Source organism: Vicugna pacos, chromosome 17 (assembly GCF_048564905.1).
Source record: "Vicugna pacos chromosome 17, VicPac4, whole genome shotgun sequence".
NCBI classification, from domain to species: Eukaryota; Metazoa; Chordata; class Mammalia; order Artiodactyla; family Camelidae; genus Vicugna; species Vicugna pacos.
Window position 1 is genome coordinate 13,676,671 of NC_133003.1, and position 27,411 is coordinate 13,704,081.

At 43.9% G+C, this 27,411-nt stretch overlaps 1 protein-coding gene across 1 annotated transcript in view; it reads left to right on the plus strand.

The window, feature by feature from the left end:
• The window catches only part of ITGA9 (integrin subunit alpha 9), a 310,689-nt gene that overhangs the window by 249,049 nt on the left and 34,229 nt on the right, over window positions 1-27,411 (plus strand). The window contains exons 23-24 of the mRNA XM_072940989.1: window positions 1,641-1,748; window positions 26,304-26,429. Of these exons, the coding sequence (XP_072797090.1) occupies window positions 1,641-1,748; window positions 26,304-26,429 (234 nt within the window). The remainder of the gene's footprint in view (window positions 1-1,640; window positions 1,749-26,303; window positions 26,430-27,411) is intronic.

The following is a 27,411-nucleotide window of genomic DNA, read 5'->3' on the forward strand; positions in this document are numbered from 1 at the left end:
AATAAAATCAAGGTGTCAGCAGGGCTCCCTCCCTTTCTGTAGGCTCCACGGAAGACTGTTTTCTAACCTTGTCCAGTGTTTAGAGGCTGCCACGTTCTTTGGCTCATGGTCCCTCTTTGTATTCAAAGCCAACAATGGCTGATTGGATCTTTCTCATAATACATCTCCCTGATCTGATTCTGTCTCCCTCTTCCCGATAAAAGGACGCATGTCATCACATTGCACCTACCTGGATAATCCAAGATAGTCTTTTTTTTTTAATTGATTGATTGATTGATATGGAGGTACTGGGGACTGAACCCAGGACCTTGCGTACACTAAATACATGCTCTACCATTGAGCTATACCCTCCTCTGCAATCTCTTTAAAGTCAGCTGATTAGTGGCCTTAATACCCTCTTGTAACACAACTAATGTAACATAACACATTCACAGGTTGCACAGATTAGGACGTGGACACCTATAGGAAGTCATTCTTCTGACTGTCACACTTCTATTGTCCCTGGACAACCACTACTGTGCTTTCTGCCTCTACATGTCTTTTTTATTCCCCTTTATCTCCCATTTCTTCCTTGAGTTTCATGTTCAGCCTTTGCACCATGTCCTTTCCCTTACGATCTTTCTGTGGCCGCCATCTTTTCTCTCAGTTCTCGGGAGACAGAACACGGAGGGCTGCGGGGAGGGTGAGAGGGGTCAAGTTTTACAGCACCAAATGCTGGGACAGCAAAGAGGCGCACAGACGCCATCCAACAATATTAGTGAGTGATTAGCTATAAGAAGAAGAAACCAAGTCCCCTGGATAGTGCAGTAAAAACAGCCCTTTCTGTAAGTTAGATTGTTTGGTATGGGGACAGCCCACTTTGTCTTTGAGTTTCAGTAACCTCAGACTGTAAAAGGAAAGAGTTTAGACCAGATTGGTGGTCCTCAAAGCATGTTTCCTGGGCCAGCAACATCAGCATCTCCTGGGAATTTATTAGAAATGCACACCCTTCAATCCCCACTCACCCTACCCCTCAGCCAGACTTATTACTCCAGAAACCCTGGGCATGACCTTGTCCCGCTCTATGTTTTATCAAGCCTGTCCGGCTGTTCTGATACATGCTAAAGTTTGAGAACTACTGACCTAGATGATTTCTGAATCCCCACCAAGTGTAATAGTCTATGAGTAAATTTCCAGGTGTGTATAAAAAAATATAACTTTTAGCTGTCAGAAGACAAAACAATGCTAAAGTGGAATAAGGTAATTCGAAAGTTTAGGGGGTTTAAATGAGTGTTAGAAGGATTTCTAAAAAGTTGTGCTCTACACTGGAATTGACAGAACATTGTAAAATGACTATAACTCAATAAAAATTGTTTAAAAAAGAAAGGAAGAAGAGAGAGAAAGAGAGAGAAGGAAAGAAGGAAAGAAAGAAAAAGAAGAAAAGAAAGGAGAGGAGAGAAGAGGAAAGGAAGGGGAGATTGATTCATTGAAATCTGTCATCATTTAGTATTTCACTTCACTTCAGGTCGTGACCTTCTAGATCCCAAAGATTCTAGAGTGTCTGTGTATCGCTTCAAAGAATTTCAGAGTATATATTGCATGATGTGAAATGAAGATCTCTATTTCTATTAAAGTTTACTCTGTGTGTCTCACACCCGCAGGTCTATAACACTGGGCCAAGCACCCTCCCTGGGTCGTCTGTCAGCATCTCTTTCCCCAATCGCCTGTCACCTGGAGGTGCAGAGATGTTTCATGTCCAGGAGATGGTGGTAAGTTCTCTTTTGTTTTCACACTTGCTTTCGGGCTCGAGCCAGGCCATTCACGAATTGTATTCCACCCAAGAGCCCAGAAAGGTTAACTCATTTTAACTTTTAGAAACATATCAGGGGAAGCCAGGAGACCTGCAACACCTGAAGTTCTATGTTAAGACAATTTGGTTGATGCCATGAGAAGACCTCTTTGGGGGTGGGCAAGGGTGGGTTATGAACCTGACTTCTGGGAGAGGCTTTGCTGGCTCTGGGAACCGCCAGCAGTGGTCTACAGTCTTGCGTGTACCCAAATGTGTTTTTCTAAGGAGAAGATTCACAGCACTCAGGAAGATTCTCCTCGGGCCCCTGATGCCTGGAGGGTTCACAAGACATATGTGTAGGTTGAAACTCATGTTTAGATGCAGATTATGCAATTTTCCTTGATCCTAAGTGAACTGTAGATGATCTTGTCTCAAGAACGGTCATTCCTGCCCCTCTCCTTGGCTTCTAGGACTTCATATTCCGGTGGTTTCTCCTTTCTCACTGGCTTCCTTCTCATTGCCCCAACTTCTACAAGGCCCAGGATCTCTTTTATCCTACCCTCCATCTCAGGGATCTCACTCAAGACTCATGGCTTTATATTCAGTCTGTGCTGAGACAGCAGCTGTTTCTTTCCAGCCTATGTCTCTCTCCCACGAATTCCAGACTTTAACAATTACCTTCACGTCATCTCTGCCTGAGTGCCTAACAGGACTCTCAGTCTTACCCCAAACTGACTCTCAGTGGCACCCTGCACGCCTGCTTCCCCTCACAACCTCTGCATCTCAGCAAACGGCTACTCAGTCCTTCCAGTTACTTGGTGATCCTTGCTGCCCTTTTCCCACACTTCACATCCGATCCTTCAGCAAACCTGATGTCTTTACCTCCCCAGCAAATCAGAATGTTCCTGCTTTTCACCCCTCTACCGCCTGCACCTCGGTCCAAGGCACCATTGTCTGTTGTCTGAGTGATTGCAAGAGCCCCCTCGCCCGGGTCCCTGCTCCTGCCCTGACCACCCTGCCTGTAGTCTGTTCTTGCCCCAACAGCAGAGCCAGCCTTCCAAATGTGAGTTGGGTCTTGTCACTCCTCTGCTCTAAACCTGCTTCCACACCCCCCAGATTCTTCCAGCACCTCAGCCAGCCTCACAGCCTGTTCCTGCCCCTTACTGACCTTTCTTCCTCCTCTTCGCCACTCTCTCTGCTTCAGTCACGCTGCCTTCTTGCTGGTCCTAGAGCACAGCAGACACCTACCCACCTCCCCAGTTTTGCACTGGATCATCCCTCGACCCAGTACACCCTTCCCCGGAAAGCCAAGTCACCTCCTCCCTCATCTCCTTCAGGTGCTTTCTCAAATGTCACCTCCTTAGTGAAGCCCTCCCTGACCAGCCTCTGTCCCAGCACTACCCACCCCCTTCCCTACTCAGATTTCATCACTGCCGTCATCCCCAGCTGACACACCGTGTATTTGCCTACTTTACCTGTTTATCTGCCTCCTCCTGGCCCCCTACAAGGTAAGGACAGTCATTTCTGTCTGCTCAGTGCTGTGTCTCCAGGGCCTAGAGCAATGCTTGGTGTGTAATGTATGCTCAATAAATATTTGCTATTTGTAGACTGAAAGAAAAAAAACCCACAGTATAAAACAGAGTGTTTACTCTTTCCATGTGCATTCAGGAAAAGTTTCACACTGATAAAAATCACTGCAGTGTGCCCGAGAGTCTGGGGTGGCTGGGTGAGAGGGGGACCCCTCCTGGGAAGGACAGGTGTGTGAAGCTCAGGAAAGTCACTGCACAGGGAGAGGGCATGTGGACCCCCACGCTGAGGGGATCATGGAGTCGTCGTTCTTACATGGGTAGGTGAGGGACAGCTAGCCAGACAAAGGGACAGTCTCTCCATGGATAGCTTGAAAATCGTGGCATCAAGGCCCATGCATGTGGCACATCTGAGCCCACAGTTAATGAGGATAAGAATCACAGGAAGCTGATGATGGTTTCTGGCCTTGCTGTCCTCTTGGGCCACTTGGGCTAAAATCCTGGACCGTGAGAAATGTTGACCATGGAGCAGGTGTCCCTCCTGAGTTCCTGCTCAGCCGTCCCCATCCCTCACCGTATTCCACTCCTGCTCCGCGAAGTGCCTGTGCCTGGGAGTCCAGCTGAAACCGCAGAAGAGAAGCCCACAGTGTTTGGTGCCATACCGTGGTTTGAACTGTGCCTGAGGTTCCCAACTCACACGTGCTCCGTCTGCCCCCTTAAAGAGTGCCCGTCACACCAGCCACTCCACCTCTCCCCTTCGTCTGTGAAGGCTCTCCTCCTGCAGCCCGTGCTGTGGGCCAGTCACATAAACATCTATCTTGTTGCAGAGAGAAATTTTCCACTGCGGACAAAATTACGTATTGACCAAAACAGGAAATGTAAGTCACTCAGATTCTGAAAGTATGTCAGCACTGAGTTTACCCCTCTTTCTCCTTACTAATCATCGGACCAAGGAAGAGCCACTGGAGGGGACTTTGGCACATGTTTATAAATAGCTAGCTTGCCGGGAAGGCGCGAGAAGTGGTTTTTCTGAAGATTTGCAAAACTGTTTGTCTAGCTGAGTGGACTCTCAGAAACCCAAGTGCTGTGAGCTGGCTGCATTCCGTTCTCTGAGTTCTTAGAAGCAGACCCTTTGGCTTTGCAAAGGGCTACTGAGAATTTTCAAAAGCATGTCCCAGAACTCTCAAGAATGGCCAGGCCTCTGATTGGATACACCAGCCCATGTTCAGAGGCCTGTGGTGTTTGCAGGACATGGAAAATCAAGCTCACTGGCAAATGTCACTAAGCAAATAGCGAAGCATTGTGTTCTTATGGGACAATTATCCCCAGAGATCAGAGTGATGATGAGACTAGAAACATCAAAGCCAATGCTTGGTGGATGCAGTGATGGTGAGAGTCCCAGGTACTGTTTCAGAGGCCAGTGGACAATACACCCTCTGCCAAAAAGCCCACCGGGCAGAGAGCAAGGGCGCCCTGCAGCTCAGCCAGGTTCCCAGCCTCGGCCCCTCCCTTGCTCAGTAGAGCCTGAGAGTGCTCAATGGGGCAGGTGCGGCTCATACAGCTCGTGCCGGCCTCCACGCTGGCCCTCCGGGACTTTGAATAGAGCAGGGCTCTCCTTCTGGGGACTTGGGTAGCTCAGTGCACATCAAACTCAGTCCTGTTAGGAGCAGCCAGTACTCATTCCTTGTGTTGCACCAGGAGATGCCCCTAAGACCTGGTGGCATTCCCTCCCAACACCCACCCTCTGCCACCACCATTCCCAGCCTTGGACGGGCCCCTGGGCAGCCAGGAGCCAGTTACCTGTTCAGCCAACTGAAGCCCAAGGGCAGGGAGCAGGCATTGAGGGGCGGCGTATCTGCCATCCCTCCCCACCCACCTTGGGACTCTCAGACTGTTTCCCTCCGTTCAGCAGTGCCCTTGGTATCCATCGTGCCTGCGGCCATTGTCCATACAGACTGCTGAGAGTGGGCATGCTGGCCCTGTGGTCCCAGCCATCACCCCACCCACTGCCCTGACTCAGGGACACAGTTTTCCAACTGTTGGTTCCGGATTCATTCAGAAGTGTCTGAGGCTGCAGCTGGGGCCCCTGAGTGGGACAGACCTGCCTCTTGGTTTCACCAGAGAGTCTTTTATATTCTCCCAAAGGATTTCTTAAGGTCCAGCTGCCTGTGAGTGGAGAGTGCCTTTGCTTACATGGGAAAGATTTTTCTAGGGCCCAGTGAAGTGGGATCACTCCATACACCCACCCAGCCGAGGTTCGTGATCTCTCCTTAGGGCGAGTATCCTGAGCGCCACGCCCCTGCTCATCTGTTAATGCAGAAGCAGAGCCACAGCGGAGCCCTGAGGAAAGGCTGTTGGTCTCCACTTCTGCCCACCTGTCAGGGTTGTGCCGAGTCTCCTGGGGAACCCCTGACTTCGCACAGCACAGCCAGAGCTTGGGCCGGCCCCTGTGAGCCTGGTGACCATAGGAAGCCAAGTTGGAATGACCGTGAAAATGGTAGACTGACAGAGGGGAAGAGTGACAGCATTCTCCAGCCCATCTGAAATAAAATCATCACAAGTAATAGATGGTTCTTGATATATTCTGCAAACAAGGGTGGAGAAAGCACCTATGACATGCCAGTCTCTGAAAAGAGGAATGAATCATGCAACATCACCGGAAATGCGGTCTCGCCAGAGACAGACACGTGAAACGTAATTGCAGCACCGAGTAACAAATGCAGGGACGGAGGCACGCCCAGACCCAGGACGGTACAGCGGTTCAGAGCCCACCCTGGGGACGGGACTGCAAATGCTTCACAAAGCAGGCTCTTCACGTCAGGGTGTAGGGGATGTGTAGGTGTTCGCCAGGAGAGCAGGTGGTGAGGACATTCTGGACGGGGGTTGGGCCCTGTGTGTAAGAGGACAGCGGAGGCAGACCTGGTTCTCCACTCTGCCCAGCTCCTATACGTCCAGGCTGAGGTAACTTCTCTGCACTTCCCGCAGAGCGGACAGCAGACAGAAATCGGCAGTGTGTCTGGGCGTACTGAACCTCCGTCACTCCCCATGGCACTTGGCGAGGTTCTGGTGCATCCTCTGTGTGTGCCTGTGGACCTGTGCCATCGTTTCTCTAACTTAGGAATGGGGAAGGCCAGGCGCCCCGCCGCCCGAGGCTGTCTAACCGCACGTCATGGACATTGCTGGCAGATGTTCGGGCTGCTGCAGGGGGCGGTGGCTTCTGCGGGCCAGACCACCCATGTGAGGCACGTCATTGGCATTTGCTCCTGAGAGGAGGTTCCTGTTGGGATTGAGAATGTAGCTTCTCTCACACAGCTGCATGGGAACTGGCCTGGAAAATGTAACGACTTCACTTTGCTGTGGTCCTGCTGCGGGGATGAGCCTTTTAGCAGAGCCCCTGAGTGCAGGCCTCAGAGAGGGCCAGTGCAGCACATGTCACAAGCTTGATGGCTCACGAAGGCCAGACCATTGGAACTTGAGCAGGGTTGGGGGGTTCCTGCTCCAAAGTTCAGTTTACCCCAGAGGTGAAGATTCAAGGGAAAGGATGGGAGGTTGGTCTCAGAACTGAAACTTCAGTTGTTGATGCTGAAAATGTGTCTGAACAACTTTCTAATGCTGGAGGAGGAGGCTTTGGGGTTTGGTTCTTCATGATATGCAGGAAGAAAAAAGTCATAAATGATGGCTTACAGAGAGCAGAGGACTGGAACTTTATTCCGGGTGAAAGTCCTAGGTCTTTTCAAAGAGCTCTAATATTAATCTCAAAGAAACATGAAATAAATGCTCTGCCATTCCACCTTCCTCCTGCAAACCCATCTGAAAAGGCTTATCTCTCTGGCTTGTTCTGTCCCTGCTATTGGGCAGAGGTTCTAAAGAACTGACATGATTTCCAGGAAGTAAAATAGCATTGGAATGAGACACAGCAATAACTTTGCCATAGAGCACCATGAAGATATTGATATCAATACAATATCAATACCAATATCCGTTAGAATATCCAAGTTGGTGGAGGGGGAGGCTATGGTGCATGCCTAGTATTCACAAGGTCCTGGGTTCAGTCCCCAGTACCTCCATTTAAAAAAAAAAACTGATTACCTCCTCCCTAAAAAAAAGAAGAGACAAGTAAATAATAAATAAATAAATGAAAGTTAAAAAAAAAAAAGAATATCCAAGTTGGTAGCAAGACTTCTATCTTAGTAAATTATAACCTTCACTCCACCCACCCCCCACCTGCCAAATGCATCCACACCCGGCAGGGCCACCTATGATCGAATTTTTGCCAGAATGAGTCAGTTAATATGGAACTTCCATTCATTTGTGATGAGGGTGTTCATATCCCTATGAAGAAAAGAGGCATCTGATGTATTAGTGACTACACAGAAGCTTAAACTTAGAAATTAAAGACTAATTGTTTTCCTCAAAGATGATACAGGGAAGCTTCTTCATGAAAGTGGTGTTGGGACCATCAGCTGGATCATGTTTAATCAAAGGGAAAAGAGAGAAAAAAATTTCCCCTGAATAACTGACAAAAACTGAATACCATTTACTGGTGTCCTGAGTCTTTAATATCCCTTCCCATGTGCTGGCAGCTCCATAAGATCCGGTTGTAATCCCAAGTGAAGGAACCAAGACTCAAAAGACTTGCCCAACATCACACAGCTGGGGAGTAATGGAGCTGGGTTTGTAGTCAGGTCCGTCTGACTTAAAAGCTCGGGGGCTTCCCCCTCTGCTACCCTGCACACCCCGTGGGAGAGCACTGCCCACTCCCCAGTCACCGGAGGCAGACTCAGTCAATAGAACAGACCGATGAAGAGATGACCACCAAGAATCACCCGCTTAGTGAGGAGCTCAACCCCAGGACGGAAGGGCACCAAGGGCACCAACTGCTGTCAGAAGAACTAAGACCAGGGGTGCAATAATGAGGCAAACAGGGGAATATTTTAGAATGAGCAAGATTGATGTCCCAGAGAGATGCAAAAAAGACGGCGTCCCTATGAAATAGAATAAACTAGAGTTTTGTAAATTTAAAATTTTGATCACTCAAATAAAAACCTCGGGATATGTGCTGTGTAGTAGAATGAGTATAAATAAAGTAGTGGATTGGAAACTGGAGGGATTTCCCAGGAATTTTGCAAAAGGATCCCCCCCAAAAAAAGCCAGCTAAACTTATTATTCCATTATGTTTTAACAATCTGGAATGAAGATCCAGATGATCTCAATATTAGAGTTAGGAGGCAAGAGAGATGGAAGTAAAAGCAAACCAAGATTCTTGTCTTGTTTGGGGGAGGAGTTTGTGTCCCAAATAGCTCAAGGCTTTGATAAAATAAAATTTATGCAACAATTTTAATGGCAACTTAGAAGAATAAAAACAATGTAGGACATCCAAATCACTAATGAATAAGAAGAGCCTAAAAAGAAAGAACTCATGAAGAAGAAGGACAAGAGAAGCAAGAAGAAGAAATACACATATACACACAAATGAGATGGTAAGAATAAATCCAAACATATCAATAATCAGAATAACTGAGAATTAATAAAATGACCCAGTGAAAGTCAGAGACTCTCAGATTGGATTTTTTTTAATCCAAGCATAAGTTGCTTATGAGAGACACACCTTTAAAAAGGACCCATAATGTAAGATGTCCAAAAAAAGATAAGGCAAATGGTAACAAAAAGAAAGCAAGTGTCACAATATTAATAGCAAACAAAATAGAATGGAAGCAAAAAAATTGTTAAACAGGGCAAAAAAATGTATTTCACAATGATTCAAGGTACAGTCCAATGTTCATTTATAAAATAAAATGAATTATTTATAAAATAAATGAACATTTACACAATCAATAACACAGCTATAAAACATATGAAGTAATACCTGATAGAAAAACAAGGAGAAGTTTACACATTGAGAGTGATTGCAGGAAATTTAATATACTTTGCTCAGAAGTCATCACACAGGTAGGCAGAAAATAATGAGTATTTGAATAATGCAACTGACAGTTATGATCTCTTAGAAAGACTAAGACAGAATGAGTCAGAATGCCTGGCTTTCATTAGTACTCCCCTGCTTATCAGCTTTTGGTAACCTTGAGGAGGTTACCTAAGCTCTCCAAGCTTAGTTTCATCCTCTGTAAAGTGGGCTATGTGCCTCACATTGTGAGGATGGAAGAAGCCGATGTTTTGGAGCAGTTAGTAGAGTTGCTAGTACATAAATAAGGGCATGCACAGTCTTTTCAGACATATGTGAGCATTTACAAACCAGCATGTATTATACCACAAAAGCAAATCTCAACAGAATTTCAAAAGTCAAAGTAATACAAGCCACATTCTCAGACCACAATGCAATAAACTTGGAAGTTAACAACGGAAAGTTGGCCAAAAGACCAACCAAAAGCATAACTACTTGGGAATTTTTAAACACCATTCTAATTAACTTCTTAGATAAAAAAAGAAACCAAAGAGGAAAGGGTAAACAAATCAGAAGACAGTGGAAGCTTGTTCATATCAGTACTAATGGATGCAGACAAAACCCACATAGAGGAAAATGTTGCTGCTTATACATAGAAAACAGGAAGGACTGAAAATAAATGACCTAAATTGACAACATAAGAGCTAGAAAAGGGACAATAATATAAACTCAACTCTAAGAAAGTAAAGTGAAGATATTATTAAAGATAAAGTGAACATCAAGAAATAGGAAAAGAAGCAACAAAAAGTGTTCTACGTCAATAGAACTAAAAGCTGAGGACTTCTGTCCAATAAAGTAGACAAACCTACAGCGAGTTTAATCAAGGAATGAAAGAGTGATGATGCCAAAAAAACAACACTAGAAATGATAAAAGAACTATGCTCATATGGAAAATATTTTTAAATTATAAGACATTGTTTTTCACAGTTTTATTCTTGCAAATGTAGAAAGCCTAAAAGAAGTGTTTATAAGGTAAAAAATCCAACTAGACCAATTACCTTAGAAAAAATGTTAGAGTGATATACAGATGTCAAATTATAATGCTGTACACCTGAAACTTATATAATGAAAGAAAAATGTAAGTGTAGCTGAAGACATATGCCTTAAAAAAGCACCAGACCCTGATAGCTTTATAAGCAAGTTCTACCAAGCATTCGAGGAAGAGAGAATTTCTATGTTATATAAGTTGTTCTGGACAGTAGAAAAAGATAAACAACTCACTCTAGAAGAATAACATAACCCTGATTCCAGAGATGGAGACTGGTCCTTCACACACAAGAAGGAAACTCCAGGCCAAACTCACTTTGAAAACATATAGGAAAATTCTAAATAAATGTTTGCAAATTGATTCCTATTAAAAGAAGAATATATCCTGAGTAAAGCAGGAGATAAGCCAGGAATATAGGTTGATTCTCTGTGAAGAAATTGATAAACATTATTTACTCTGTTAATAGTGAAGGATTAAAAGTAAAGGAAGCAAATGATTATTTTTATGAAGGCTTCTAGAAAGTCAAAAATTAAATTTAACATCCATTTATGGTTTTGTTTTTTATTTTTTAATTCCCAGTAAGGAAGGCATGGAAGGAAACTTCCTCAACTTGACGAAGGTCCCCTACCAGAAACCTGTAGAAAACTTTAACCTGATGCTGGAACATTAGGAGCTGTCTCACCTAAGCAAGAAGTAAAGGCATGGGGTCCTGCTCTTGTCTCTCAAGTGTAGCAGTGTTGGAGGTCATAACAATAAAAAGAAATGAATAACCTTGATTGTAAGAAAGAAACTAAAGTCTTTCTATTGCAAAGATGTTACTGTCTCCCTAGAAAATCCAAGAGAATCAACTGACTGAAGAAATGTGAGGCTTTGTGAATGCAAAAGTAAAAGCTAGGGCACACTTATTAACTGTCTGACCTTTGAATGCATTCCCAAAGTCACGCACAGGTCCATCAGCTAAGGGTGGAAACCTTACTGGATCAGGGTGATTATGTACAACCTCTGACCAATCGCTGATTGACGCATAAGCAGGGCTGATCCAGGACAACCCCTAGGAAACCAGGTTCAAAAATAAAAACAAGTGTGAAAAAAAATTACTGAGCAGCGACATCAGAGGCTACACACTTCAGGAGAAACAGGCTCCACAAAATTAATCTGGGCAAGTCACTAAACAAACAAACACACAGAACTAAAAAGTAAAAACTACCATCCCCCCCAAAAAGGAGTAATAACCCAATGTTGCTACAATATTGGTCTATTTGTCTATTAAAATGTTCACTTTTCAAAAAAAAATTGTGAAACATGCTAAGAAATAAGTACAAGGAAAACAATGTGCAGGGGTGGGGGGAAGGAATCAGTGGACGCTCTCAGAGGAGCCCAGATGTTGGACTTCATAGTCAAGGACTTCAAAGCAGCTATTATAAATATTTTTAAAGAACTAAAAGAAACCATGAAGAATTAAAAGAAAGTATGATAACAATTCATCAGATGGGAAATATCAAAAAAGAAGTGGAAATTATAAGAAGAACCTAGTAGAAATTCTGGAGTTGAAAGTAAAATACCTTGAATGAAAACTTGTTGGAGGGGCTCAGTACCAGAGTTGAGCTGACAGAGAATCAGCAGCCTTGAAGATAGAGCAGTAGAGACTATTCAATCTGAAGAACAGAGAGAAAAGAGAACACAGTCATCCCTCAGTATATGTGGGAGATTGGTCCCAGGCTCCCTCATGGACACCAAACTCCATGGATGCTCAGGTTCCTTATATAAAATGGCATAGTAGTTGCACATACATCTTACCATGTTTTTTAAGTCATCTCTAGATTATTTATAACTAATACATGTGAATGTTATGTAAATAGTCGCTGGGATGCAGCAAATTCAAGTTTTGCTTTTTGGAACTTTCTGGAATTTTTTTCCCAAATATTTTCTATCTGTGGTTGGTTAGAGCTGCAGATGGGGAACCACTGGATAAGAAGGGCCGATTGTAAAAAAAAAAAAAAAAAAAAATGAGTAAAGCCCCAGGACACCATAAAGCATACCAAAATACATGTAATTCCAGTTCCAGGGTAAAGAATAGAGCGAAGGGAGCAGAAAAAATATTTCATGAAATAATCATCCCAAACAATGGAAGTATATAGATTCCTTCACAATAAATGATACAAAGAAAATGTCTATCCATTTGGGAAGAAATTATAGAAAACCTGTACCTCAGTGGAGAAAAATAGATGGATTAAAAAGTTATATGTAAAGAAGAAGTATTAGTAGAAAGTACTAACTCTTTTCATAATTTTTGCATGGGAAAGCTCTTCTTCCTAAGCTAGTCATAAAATCTAGAACCCATAAGAGAAGATTGATAAATTTAAATCTATAAAAATATCAAACTCTTGTGTGAACAAAATACATTATAAACAAAACTAAAAGATATTTTGGAGAATTTACCGGCAACATATTTAACAGGTAAATAATATGTAAATGACTTGTACAAATCAATAAGAAAAAGGCCAAACATTGTAAAAATGGATGAAGGGATATGAACAGGAAATTCACAAAAGAAGAAATTTCAATGACACATATACATATAAAAAGAAATTTTAATGGCAGATAAACATTAGCTTCACCAATAACCAAAGCAATGCAAATTCAAATGAAAATGAGGTTCCCCTCTATTAAACTGGCAAAAGTCTAAAAGATTGCTAGTATCTGTTGTTGGTTAAGGTGAAGGAAAATGGGCACTCTCAAATACTGTTGGTATGAAGGGCAATTTGACGGTAGCTGTCAGAATTTAAAATATGAATACCAACAATTCCACTCTTCAGGCCCTGCCTCAAAATTCTCACGCAATATATTCAGCAGAAATTTCTAACTTTTTGATAGTAGTTGTGGATAGTCATCATTCTCAGCTTAAATGTAGACTTTTCCTGTATTGGTGCAGTAGAAAATAACTTAATAATACTCCATTAGGATTCTGAGAAGGAGCTGTTAGATTCAGGCTGAAAAAAAAAAGTGTGGAAGAATAATAGTAATAATAACAACAGCAATATTAATGATAATACATTTTTTATGAAGGACTTGTAATAGATGAGGCACTGTACCAAGTGCTTTGCCTGGACAAACTCATTTAATCTTCATGATAATTTGGGGAGGAAGCAGAGGCACCAACAAAGGGACGGCCAAGGTCACTGAGTCAGTAAAGGGCTAGGTTGACGTCTGCTCCTAACAGCTAGACTGTACAGCCACTGTGAGACTTCATAACACCGTTTTGTCTGGACATGGAGCTGTCCGGCGGCTGTGGCATCACCTGGAAGTTAGAAATGTACAAAGGCAGACTTTCAGGTGCCACCCAGACTTGATGAATTAGAGTCTGCATTTAACAAGATCCCCAGTGATTCCTTTGCATGTTAATATTTGAGAAGCCCTGGTCTAAAGCATGTTACTTCACTCTAAGCTTCCCTTTCCTCATCGGGCTTTTTAATCTATACCTTCCTTCATTTAGCAAATATATTGCATGTACCATATGCTAAGCCCTGAGTTACTATGGGGAACAAAAGAGACAAAAAATAATAATAATGATTTCCAGTCTTCATATAGTTTACATTCTGGTAGAGGCAAACAATAAATAAGTAAAGCATATAGTACATTTCATGATGGAAAATGCTTTGGAGAAAAATAAAGGAGGCAAGGAGATGAGAGTGGAGAAGTCTGTGGTTTTAAACAGAGAGGGAAGGACAGGTCTCTCCGAGACCTGCAGTCAGGGTTGGGGAGACCTAAACTGTCTCAGTGGTTTGTAAGGTGATCTTTTTTGCTCCTAAGGCCTTGCCAACTGTGTTTCCTGAGAACTCTATCTTTCCTGGATTAGCCCTACTTGGTTTCTCTCCTTTAAAATCCGGCCCCTGTGTGGTGGTGTCCGGATGGGACACCAGGAGTCTCTGTGTGTGTCCTCATTAGGACTCACTCTGGGAGAGCTCTCTGCCACAAAGTGAATCATATATTTCTCTGGCAGCAGCAGTTGACAGTAACACTGATGTTTGAAGCTAGCTGGTTGTTAAGGCACATTTTGCATGAGAAAAGTCCTGGCTTTTATGACTTAGTTATGCTTGGAGGGTAATTGCAACAAGAAATCTCCCTGCAGCAGGCTTGCTGGAGGCCAAGACTTAACTTGTACATAAGCCAGGCCTGGCACTTTAAAGCAACCCGGCAAATAACCCAAAGCAAAATTGAACAATTCACTATTTTTTCCATGTCTACTACTTTCCCCCTTGGTAAACACATGTGGTTTTTGGTTTTTTTTTTTTTAATGCCTCTCCTTTACCCTCAGTTACTTCTGTAGAAATTTGAGGGCTCACCCTAAACCAAATCAGCCCTCATCTTGGTTGGGAGGTTCCTGCTAACAAGAATTCAAGGCTTAGAAACCCTCCCCAGGATGCAAAGTCCTTAGGTGATATTCATTCTTTCCTCTGATACCCTGTAACTTAAATAGTGTCATCTAAAGTTAACTGTTACTAGTACAGCTTATACGATAAAGATACAAAAGGGGTAGGGGGAGGAAGAAACCCTTCTCTAGCAGGAGCAGATGTATTTCCAGCCCTGAAGTGGATGGAATGGGGTGTTGTATGATCCAACCCTCTGCCTTCGGACAGAATACAATCGAAACATCTCCGCATTACAACAGAACTGTGTTTCCAGCAAGTTCTTCTGGTTAAGCCATTCTGATACCCCTTGAATCCCATTTTTGATGTCTATCTTGAATTCCTCATGCTCTGGTCTCCCCACCTTTTCTGAGCTAAAATGGAAAACAGTTGCCTTGCTCCCTCTATGGACAGCTTGAACTGTGACTTCATCATTCTTCCCACTTCTCTTCCCAAAAAAGATCACAGTTCCTTTAGTTCTCCTTTTCCCATCCTAAGCCATCCTCTTTGCTCTCTCCATGTTCTCCAAGTAAGTAAAAATTCAAAACTGAGCCCTCAATACTATGCCTCTTTATTCAACCTCTCCTCATTGCAGATGGTTATTACTTTGGCAGGGAGGACTTGGTTAAATGTGCTTCTGCTCTTAATAATTTCCCCTTGTAGCTGTCAGAGACACCCGGAGTAAAAAGTAAAAAGGTCAACAAGGAGATCTTAAATGGCCAAAACTGTGAGGTCCAAAACCCTGCATGACCTCCCACTTGCCTTTCCAGGCCATGTTCTGCAACCACTTCTGTCCCCAACCTCACCCCTGACCCTGTCTTCCAGCCACTCTAGACTATAAAGACAGCTGAACACCCACCGTGCACTTCCCCTCGGCCTTGTGACCTTGCTAATGGCTTCTCCCTTCCCTGTGACTGGAAAGCCTGCTGATTCAAGACCAATTCACACATCCTCTTTTCCATCAAGCCCTCCCAGATTCCTTCCCAAATAGTCCTCTCTCAGGGCCTTTGCACCTGCCTCTGCATCAGTGGCTCCTTCTCAGAATGCAGATCTGAGCCCAAATCTCACCTTTTGGGACTTCTCTGACCACCTTAGCTAAGTTGCAAACCCTCTGTCAACTTTCTGTCCCATTTCCCTGTGTTATTTTTTTCATAGCACTCATCACTTTCTGAAACTTACTACTTTCTCTTATCTTTTATAGCTCCTATTAATTTCACCAAGTGAGTTATATTCCAATAACTTATTACTGTTTTTGATTGTCTGTCTTCTTCCACAAGATTAAAAACACCGTGTCAATCAAGGTCATGGCTGCCTTATTTTCTGTGTATCCCCAGCGTTTGGTGCCTGGACTGTAGTATGTGTTCAGATAAATCAAAGAGTTGGCTACTCCCACCGTGTTAGTATCACCATCACAAATATTTCTTTCTGCCTTAAGATAGGATGTGTGTCCTTTGACACCTACACGCCCTACCACACCTAATCTGTCCAAGGAACTCAGAAAATGTGCATTTTGAATTGCAATTCCCGAGAGATTTTGACAACGTCCCTTAACCATAACAGAGGTTGTTTTAATTCCAATGTTTTGGAAAAGTAGAAATGTAAAACTCTGAAATCAAAGGGGCTGAAACATGTATCAGAAATAAAGGCTTCTAAGAGCAAACTTAAACTCCACAAATTATGGCCAGAGATATGAAAACACATTCTCTCTCATGCGCACGTACACATACACACATGCACCCCACCCACCGTCAGATCTGTTCTGCTGATTTCAGCAGTAGCCTCAAACCTTTTTTTCCCCCCTATTTTCTTCTTTTTGCACATATCTGAATGAGCTGAATAGTCAGGTTCCAGAAAAGGGTCAGGGTTAGGTTGGCTTCATTTTTTTCTCTCTCTACAGAAGCCAAACACTGAAAAGAGGGTAGACGGCTGACTGAATTCTGGAGTGAGAGCTACGTCCCTGGGCTCTCGGGTCAATTTGAGTTTTGGCTAGAGGAAGAAAGTGTGTGTTTCTGGGCACAGCTAACGCGAGCATCCTCTGCAAGGCGGGGATAAGCGGCGGCCGGGGCTGCGTGTGCGCAGTGTGGGCCGGAGGCTGCCCTTCAGCCCGCGTGGATGGAGGCAGCGGGGCCGTCTCCCCGCGGACTGAGGGCGGCCGCCGCATCACGAGTCCCGGGTCTGATGCACACAGCTGCTGCGACCTCTGGAAGCATTAACGCTTCGTGGCAGCATGTGGGTGCTGATGCTGAGGTGCCGGGTGTTCTCTGGCCTCCAACGCAAATGCGCCTTCAAAGTTGGTGATGATGCAGTTTCCTTTCCGTCTTTCTCTCTTTGATTCCTTTAAAAGCAACATAACCCCATGGTGGCAGCAGTGATGGGTGATTACTAAAGTTGGTAACAGGAAATCTCACTGAGGATAAACAGAGCACATTGGTTTTTGCTGAGAAATACACGGTTCTCATTGAACTGGCCCAGGACCAATTGTGTGCACCTCGGAAGCACAAAAACAGGAAAACTTCTTCCTGATAGAACATCGTGTAGCTTCTGACCAAAAGGAACTTTTCTCAGTGTTGTTAGACACTGAGAGGTGGTTATCTCCCCAGCTGTCAGGTTGCCAACTCCACTGACTTCTCCTGGATAATAAACACATGACCGAAATATGGCATATTTCAGGCCTCCCATGAAGTTGTGACACTTTAGACTCAATGAATGACATCTAGGTTTCTCTTTTCACTGCTCTGATGGAGATAGATATATAGATATAGATACAGACATAGACATAGATAAAGATATCCTGAGCGGAGCAGTGTCAGACATGAGATGCTTACACCTGAAAACACAGCTTCCAGAAAATGGTTGTTATTTACCTTTTGGTAAAAGAGTAATAATAAAGTGACATATCTAATAAATGCAGAGATAATTCAAGGAATCAGTACATGTGCTGTTTGGACTTGTGTCTCTACTGTAAGATGGGTCCAATAGCCAGGATCGGAGCTTAAATAAACCAGCACAATTCCAAGGACTGTGTTATGTCCCACAGTGGGGCTACTGACTCATTTATTATCCAAAACCAGAGACCATTCTGCTTCCAAAATGTTTCATTATCTGTGGAAGGAAAATATTTTTGGCATGCACGTCAAGTCCTCAGATAACATACTTCTGTCTCCGTTTTTTGCTAGAGAGTCTGACCACATCTGGAAAGTCTTTGGTGTCACTGCTTCTCTGAAACAACATCGCATCTGTATCGCTTTAACTCCCGTAAAAGGCCATCCCCACGCTTGTGAAATGGGCCTCATCCGGGGGAACTTGTCTTTCTCTGATTAAATGTAAATGATCGCTCTTTTACAGGACAGCCTGGGGTGGCCAGCACTCTTGACTTTTCCAGCATGTTGGCCTGTCACACCCAGAGGAAAAGGGTGTGGGGGGTGGGGAGGAACACCATTGTTTGAGCCAAACTCAAGAGCTGGTGGGAAAAAAATATCATCAGATATCATCAGAAGTGGTCATTTTTCTGAAATAATGGCAGCTTCATACAGAGGGCAGAATTGTACAATGAATCAAGCTCTTTCTGTCCTCTGGAATGTTGGTTTTGTGGTCTTGCCCCTTTATTTTCTGTTTCACTTTTGATCTCAGTAACACCCTGACCTTTCAGATCCAACACAGCTTTTCACAGCAGTGATGCCCTTAAGGAATGGGGACGGGGTTGTTTTATTTGGAAGATAACTTTCAACTAGAAAGAAAAAAGACATCTAGAGTTGAAGTTATGATCTTTCCAGGCTTTGTTGTTGTTGTTGTTAATGGAGGGACTGGGAATTTGAACCCAGGACCTCGTGCATGCTAAGCATGCGCTGTACCACTGAGCTATACCCCACCCTCCTAGGCTTTTCCAGATGACCGTCTTACCCTTTCTAGAAATTAAACAGCAGTAGATCTTAGATTTCTTTCTCCTCCTGCTCCATCTCCACCTCTGCAGGCTTGGCAGCTGGCAGCTATCTATGGACAGCTATTCTGTGCTCCCATTGACCCATTTCAGTTCAAAAACAGAACACAGCTCTTCACTTGAGGATTGAGACTAGGAGGTCCTGTCCAAGGCCAGAACCTCATATTAACTTACCTTGTATTGTTGTAATCATCAGAATGTTCTTCCTTTTTGTCTGTTTGCATGAACACATTGGAGTCTCTAGCTATACACAGAGGTAAATATCAGAAAATCAGAACTTGCCAAACTGACAAGCAAGGGGACCCTTTTCACAAAGCAAAAGAATTAGTAACTCTTGAGAAAGGTCTACCAAAGGATGTCTTTGAGAACGCCTATCTTAAATTATGCTCACCCACAAAAATTGTGTTCTTACCCTTTCAAATACATTCGTAACATAGCGCTATGCATATCCATTATAAGGAACTACCCAAGGTGGCTATCACTGTTTTTCTGCCCTTCTATTAAATAGTGTCGTTGCAATTGAAGAAACCAGTGTAAAAAAATGGAGACTGAGTATCCACCCCTTCTAGGCTATTCTAGGTCTGCATGCTACAGTCTTGAAATGAATGGTGACACATCAAAGTGTCTGTTTTAGGATTTATTATTAAAATGTTGTCATCTTTCACTGTTCTTTGGTCAATACCAAGAAACACTCAGTAGCAAATTATAGCAATGTAATTTCACATGGATAATTAATATAAACTCTTTAAGATTGTAAAAAAAAAAACGCTATCACAGTTCACGTTTTGCTAAATGGAAAGTATGTAGTTCTTTCTTCTCTTTCTAGTAGTAAACGTCTTAGATTGGTCTAATTAGCCAGTTGGTATCATTTCCCTATCCATTTATGAGGCCTATTTTTATTTCAAACATTGGAGTCCTAAAATTAATATCACCAAAGCCTTCGTGGTAAACATTCAGCCTCCCATGGCAGAAAAGGGACTTACTAACCTCTGATATCTTGGTACCAAGAGTCAGCAATGGGTAACTGAATTAGCAAAGTAGGCATTCAGAACATTCCCTGGTTTTTCAAGCTCAAGGGGCATGTGAATTCAGAGGAACAGGTGATAAGCCAGGGGACGAGTCGTGTTTACGCAGTTGCCGTCAGCTGTGGTCGGTGTAACATGATATGGAAAAGCAACCCAAGGATGTAACGGAGAACGTAAAGTCAACGATGAACAGACAAATGTGAGTTAACGTGAAGCATGTGTTACTAAACAATGAACCCATGCCCCCTTTAGTCCAGGTAATTTCAATAGACATAGTTTTCAGACCAGATGTCACCCAAGACCCACATTGGTGATGACTCCTGGCCCATGGGAGTACTGTTATCATTGCATTTATTCCTCTACTAACTTAATTCTCAATTTCTCTTTTATTTCCTATGTCCTCTGTCCAAGGGGCATCAAGCCAGTGACACTTTGGTGACCCTTCCCATCCCTGGAGCCCAGCCAGCTGGAATAGGGTTAAGGAATGAAGCTGATGCTGGTAGAAAGGACATCCATGATGTAGCTTGTTAAAAATAGATCAGTAATACCACATGCCTGAGATGGAAAGTGGTTTCTTAATTTTGAGACATGTTAATCCATCTTCTGGATGAATTCCTGTCTCTAAAATTTGCCTACCAGGCCCTCCTCCGTGTCCAAGCCCACCTCTCCTGCCTGGTTTCTGGCCACTGCCACACAGCATTCATGCAAAGCTTGCCCATATTGAACTCCTAGGCTCTCTAGGCACAAGCCTACTGTTCGCACCTCCATGCTTTTGCACATGCTGTTCCTCTCTGCCTGGAATTCCTTCCCACGCTCCCTTTACTCTCTTGAAGTTCTCTTTATCTTCTAGGATCCACTTGGCAGCGCCACCTCCTTGGAGTCAGGAATGCAGTTCATGACAGGGGCCAACCTGCTTATCGAGGGAGAGATTTGTAGACAAGATTGATAATCACGTAAGAGCCCTTCCCTGAGGGCTGTGAAAGGCTAAACCATGAGATGATGGTCCAGGCACATGGGGAACAGAGACTGTGCGGCCTGGGTGCCAGGAAGGTGGAGCTGGTCAGAGAGCTTCCTGGTGGGGACTTTGGAGATGGCGCTCCTTCCACAGTCAAAGCTGATGGACATGTGACAGGTTACTTAATCTTTCTGGGCCTTGGTTTTCTCATCTGTAAAATTGGGTGAAACTTAAGGAGACCAGATGTCCCAGTTTGCCCGGCACATCCCTGATCTATGTCTGTCTTGCTGTTCCATCTGGTTGACTCCCCTACTTCTTTCTTAAAAATGTCCTGATCTAGACAATAAATTACATGGTTACCTACTGATAATAGTACCCTCTGTGCATGGGTATAACAGGGATTCAGTGTATCCCATCTCTTAGAATAGGACGTAATGTTAGCTAGTAGAATTCCCATTTATATCTGAACTCAGCATCGAGATGGAGCTTTCAGCAACTGGAATCGGTTCCCAGGAGCTTGGAGCAAGAGACTTAGAAAACAGATTGGAGGACTTTCCTGTCCCTCCAAGCCCAGGGACGGGGACTCCTTTGGGGCTGCTCTGTTCTAGGAACCTGGGAGAGACCTGAATCCTCACTTTTGCTCTAGGTCAGCCAAAGCTCTAAGAAGGATCTTGAGCAGGTCCCTCTTTTGAGACTGACATGGAAATGCCCCGTTTCCTCCTACATCTTTATCAGACCACTGCAGCCTGGAAAGTCTTCAGTAAAAGCCCTAGATGTCCCTTTCCCACCTGGTGGCAGATGATACTAACATTTGACACAGAGAATCAATTCTCTTTTTCATGATTATACCCCAATTCACACTTCAAACCCAGTATTTCACAAAGTGAGGTTTTGCCCGACTACCTAGAGTGTACTGAGGACACTTTGTCCTCGGACGGGCCTGGGACCCTGGAGGCTTCTGACCACGGTGGGGGGTGGTCCCCTGACCAAGGCTGACCCAGACTCTGCCACCAAGTGATATCCCCATTCTCTTGGGCTCCCCACAGTTTCCCAAGTCACCACGATTTCTTGGTTTCAACTAGCACAGTGTTTTCTTTGGGATCAGGACTAGAGGAGTAGCGGAGGCCAAGTGCCAGCAGCAAACCCTCAGTAGCTGCCTCAGCAGAATTCAGCCTCGAAACTGCGTCCCGAATCCTCTCGTCCCTTTCTGTGTGTTTGGTAAAGTCCTTCTATTCTTATCCCAGTTGACATGACCTCTTCTGGCTCCCAGGCGTCCCGGAAGATGAGCAGCCATGTCATGGGAAGCACTGGGACTCAGAGAGTCTGGAGACTAGATGAGAAGTGAGTGGGCAGGGATGAGCAGGGGCCTTGGCCCCAACGTCCTTGGCTAATCATGGCAATGAAGCTGTCGGATGTTAGCACCGTGGTGTTTGCGTTGTCTGCAAGAAGAAAACACCTCTTCCCTTGTTGCCTTCACCACCAGAGGGTAGTTAGAACCAAGTTGTTGGCGGGGCAAAATTGCGGGGGTAGAGGTGGGGGGTCAGTAATTGCTTATCTGTGTAGCCGGAGATTCGGTGACTGCACGCTCTAATGAAAATGCAAGATGGTCCTCAAAGTGCACAATTAGCAACTGAGGACAACCTTAGTGGCCAGGTTGGCCACTGTCCTAGCTTCACACCGAGGAGACTGAGGCCCTGGAGACCTGAACTGCCATAGTTGTGAGGCGCTGAAGCCCGGGACCGTCAAGTTCATCAAGGCCATCTGCGCCACAGGATTGCTTCAGTGGAGGCTGCTTACTGCCGGCAACCAATCACGTGACCTTGGACAAGTCTTGAAACTCGGGGCCTCTGGTTCCTTATCTGTCAGCCGAGGCCACAGGACCGCATGATCTCAGAGCTGCCTTCCAGAAACAACATTCCAGGATGCTCTGTTCCCCTTCCAGCCTGAGACAGCACAGAGTGGCCTGGCCTCCCAGCCAGCAGGCACTTTATCTCCCATGGTTTCTTGGTTTTTGTGATTTTTTTTTTTTTTTTTTTTTTTTTTTTGCTGTGGAGCAGGAGTGGGTCAGGATGGAGGACTCTGGGATTCCTGGGCTTGTGGGCTCCGGGTTCCTTCCCTTTGACTGGGTTAAGAATAGGAAGGCTGTTTTCCCTCCACCTCCACTCTCCACCCTGCATGACTCCCACCCCAGCCCCATCCTCAGCCTCTGTAACTGAGAAGCAGGGAGGTGGTTGTAAACAGGTTTCTGGAGCCAGAGGGCCTGTGTTCTGATCCAGCTCTGCTGCCTGCCCCGTGGGAGACCCAGCCTCCCCTCACCTCTCAGCTTCTCCATCTGTACATGGTGAAGTAGCAGCACTCACCTCACGGGGGCACACTGCTAGGGCTGCACAAGTGTTGGGTACCGTCCTGTCCATCCCACACATTCTATCCACACACACAGAACAGTCCCTCGCCCTGATGATCCCAGCCGGGGACTGAATTGCTCAGTTTTAGCTGAGGAAACGTCTACAGCTGGATTAGCTGGTCTGAACCAGACACGTGCATCACCGAGCAACCCTCAGTCTCCTCTGAGAGAGGACCACCCTGAACCACCCAGAAAAACGTCGTTTCCCCCGACTGAAGTGATTCCCGTGTAACCACAGTCGGGAGCAGGACTGACTGAGACTTTCATTCACCACAGACTCAGTCTCCACTTTCCTTCTCCGGATTCCACTGGGACAGATCAAATGTCATGTCAGATCGCATCACGTCATCTTCATCACCCCATTCCCAGCACCCCCCCCAACTCCTAGGGAGGAGGGAGAGGAAGAGAGAGCTCTGCCCCGTCTCTGCCCCGTCTCTGCCCCGTGTGTTGGTGCCTTGCTTGGTTGTTCCTGCTGTTCCCAGCCCCCTCCCCACATGCTGGCCTCCTGTGAGGATGACAGCGCCAGGCTCCTCAGGACGCACGCACGTTAGTGAAACTTGCTGGGTTGGGGCTCTGCTCCCACATGTCCCCTCCCTGCCTGGAAACCCAAATCAACCATTGCAGAGCCAAGAGCAAGTCTGCCCCACTCCTGGTTTTAATGAGGGCCTGATGCATCCTGCAAGACTCAGAGTTCTGTCTCTCTCAACCCAGACAGAAGGCGTCTGGGTGGCCAGGCCTGGTCATCTCAACAGAGGGATATGAACACCACAGAGCCACAGAAGGACCAGTTCTCCAGGGGCCTTGAAGCAAATATCCACTCCAGATGACACGTGGGAAAAGTGGACTGAAAAATGATTGGAATTAAGAACATGAGCACACACATTCAAATTCTCAAATGCTCAATGAACAAAATATTTTCCATCTACAATGTTCCACATGTGCCCAAATAAAGGGCACCCCCCCCAGAACGTGATCCCCCACTTTTCCTTTTTTTCATTGAAGAATAGTTGATTTACAATGTTGTGTTAATTTCAGGTGTACAGCAAAGTGATTCATTTATACACACACACATACATATATATTCTTCCTCAGATTCTTTTCCATTATAGGTTATTATAAGATATTTAACATAGTTCCCTGTGCTATACAGTAGGTCCTTGTTGTTTATCCCCCAGCGTTTCTAATGTGGTAAATTTAACACTTTTTTTGGCCAACTTAACAGCAATCAGAGCTACGACTGCCTTTGGGATAGGCAGGGAGACTAGAAAGGGGCCAGAGGGAGCTGTCTGGAGTGATGGACGTGTTCTCTCCCTTTACTGGGGTGGTGGTTATGTGGGTGATTTCATTTTTCAGAATTCATTAAACTGTACCCTTAAGATTTGTGCATTTTGGTGAATGTAAATTTACCTAAAAAAAAACAACAGGAAAAGAATCAACTATCTACTTATAATACTTAACCTAATCATGTAGTCATACACTTGAAATTATGTAAGAGTAACACATTAATTTATATTACTGTTTTCCCTCAAACATTTCACAAAATGATTTTATGCAGATGTACATCTTTTGAGATCGATAAATAGCATTACTAAGCCACTTTCTTAGTCAACAGTTTTCTAAAGCAAGTCATCTTCAGTTCGTCTAATTTACTTGAAATGTGGAACATTTTGAATCCGTGTTTGATGCTGAAACTTTATTACAAGACACAAATACCCATTTGTATAACATTTCAGTGGTTGTTTTTCCAATTTGTCTTAGAAGTGATTATTCATGAGCCTCACGACATACGCAACTAATGTTTTGCTTTCTAAAAATAAGCTTTAAAATATTTATCACAACTTACAACAGTTGCACCCCAGGAATAATGACTAAATCTGTTAAATCTCATTGCCTCCTTCCCATTAATTCCCTCCAGTGGCCTGGAAAAGCGTCCAAAACCAACATTGATTGAGACCATTTCAGGCTGGAGTGTCTTCCCAGATTTTGTGGTTCAAATAAAGCAATTGAGAGAGTACCAAATGATGAGATACTTTTAAAGAATGCTAAGGCTCAAAACTATGAGAGTTTTAAAGGCAGCACTCTCTTTTCCAGTATTTAATTTGAGGAAATAAATCTTCATCTTATTTATCTTCTGGCATATGTATTCAGACCAAAGATAGAAATGAATTTAGTAAATCTGAGGGTCTTGTTTTATAGTTCATTATTTAAAAAATCAGCATCATTCACTTGTTAAAAGTTTCCATGTAAGAAATTTAAATTAAGCCTTGCTCCCTGCCATGAATGAGAAGCTGAAATATTCTTGAGTAAGTGCAAACACACTATATTTTACTCAAGGGCATTAAAGATAGGAGAGTTTAGTTTAAATAGATGATTCTGCTTAGAAACAGGATTGTAAACACAATCCTCGATGTTGAATTTCTAACTATTAATTTTGCACCTTGACCTTAAGTCATGTCAAGTCTTCAACTACAAACTGTGACATGATAATTTATAAAGAAGGCTTCTTTTTTCCAACATTCTCTCAATTTAAGCATCAAAAATTCTTAAAGAAATCCACATAGAAGACTATGCACTATTGTTTATGCTGTTGCTCAGCACCGTTTTCCCACTGGACTTTTAAATGCTGTCAGAAGCAAAATCAGATACCTCACCAGGAGCTCACTGGGTATGTAAGCTCCTGTGTGGCTCAGTGCAGTGGCTGCCCAACTGTTTTTATTTTGTTTGGGGGGAATTTTTTGGTAACAGAACCCTGGTTTTAAATTACATTATATGTGGCTTATGCTGTAGTTGGAACAGAGATGGGGGCCCAGAGCAGTCCTGCATGGTGCCCCTTCTCATCTCATCTCAGAGTTTCACGGCACCCTAGGGGTTCCATGGAACACAGTTTGAACACCTCTGTCAGCAGACTATGTGGAAAGATTGGAACTCAGAAGATCTGGTTTCAAAATCTGAGTTCTAGTCTGTGTGATTGTTGACATGTGGCTTAACCTGAGTTCCATTTTCCTCATCCAGACAAAGAACATGAATGTTCATCTCAAGAGTTGCCGAAAGGACGTTTTTAAAGTTTATTTTGCTCCCAAAATCTTAGCTGTTCCCTGATCACATCTCACTTGTGTGCTATGTCCCACCTCATCTCAATTATTTAATGACCGAGCAGCCACGTCTTTTATTATTTGGCCTTGTTGGTGCTACTGCTTCTGCCCCTTCAGCTTTTCAGCCGTTACTGTGTGGTGAGCTGACTTTGGGCTCTACCGCGACCGCCTCTGCAATAAGGGATTCCAGGCTCGTGATCTGTTCTTGGGATGAAGCACTCTGACTTTTCTTTTCATTTGCAGGTGGGCCACGAGAAGGGAAACTGTTCTTTCCAGAAGAATCCAACCCCCTGCATCATCCCTCAAGAACAAGAAAACATCTTCCATACAATCTTTGCATTTTTCACAAAATCTGGAAGAAAAGTCTTGGTAAGAATTTGCTTACTGTTTGTGTTAGCATGGGTGGTCCTCACTAGGAAGGCAAGTCAGAGATGAGAGACCCGTTTTCTACTTGGCATTTATTCCTTCCCAAATTTGCTTTTAATCAATTGGCTTAGAAAGTCACAAGGACTGTCGACAAGTCCTGTTTTTCAGCCTGAAGTTTCTGTCAAAGTTTTAAACTTACATTTCGTATTCCATTAACCGGCAAAGGGAAAAACCTTTGCAACCCACCAAGCACAAAGTAAAACAGTTTTCCAGATAGTATGAGTCTAATCAAGAATGGTGGTTCGGTGGGGAGGGTATAGCTCAAGTGGTAGAGTGCATGCTTAGCATGCACAAGGTCTTGAGTTCAATCCTCAGTACCTCCTCTAAAAATAAAGAAAGAAGTAAACCTAATTACCTCCCACGCCTCCTCCAAAATAAAAAAAATCATTCTTCAAAAATGTCCATATATATAAAAAGTAGAAAAAAATATGTATATATAAAAGTGGTGGTTCTTGTTCACTTTGTGCCCTTCTGTTAGGCGACATATACTAAAACTAAACAAATGTGTACCCTATGACCCAGCAATTCAACTCCCAGGTATATGGAGTGAAAGAAGTTAGAGACAAAGGGACTCATGTAATATTCCATGTATATGAATTTCAAAAATAGCAAAACTGGCCATGTTGGTCAGGATAGTGGTTACTTTTGGAGGAATATTGACAGGTGGGGGCATGAAGGAAACTGCTTAGGTGCTGGAAAGGTTCTGCATCTTGATCTGGTGTAGACATGTAAAAATGCATCAAGATGGACCCTTAAGATTTAGTTCGTTTGCTGTATGTAAGTTATACCTCGATTTTTTAAAAAAGTGACGGTATTAAAGATGGAGTCACATGCTTTTCCAAGGCCTCCTTTCTTCACATCTTTGGTTGCATTTCTACATCTCCTTATTTTGGCCTCATATTTCCTTCCTCACTTTTTTTTCCAG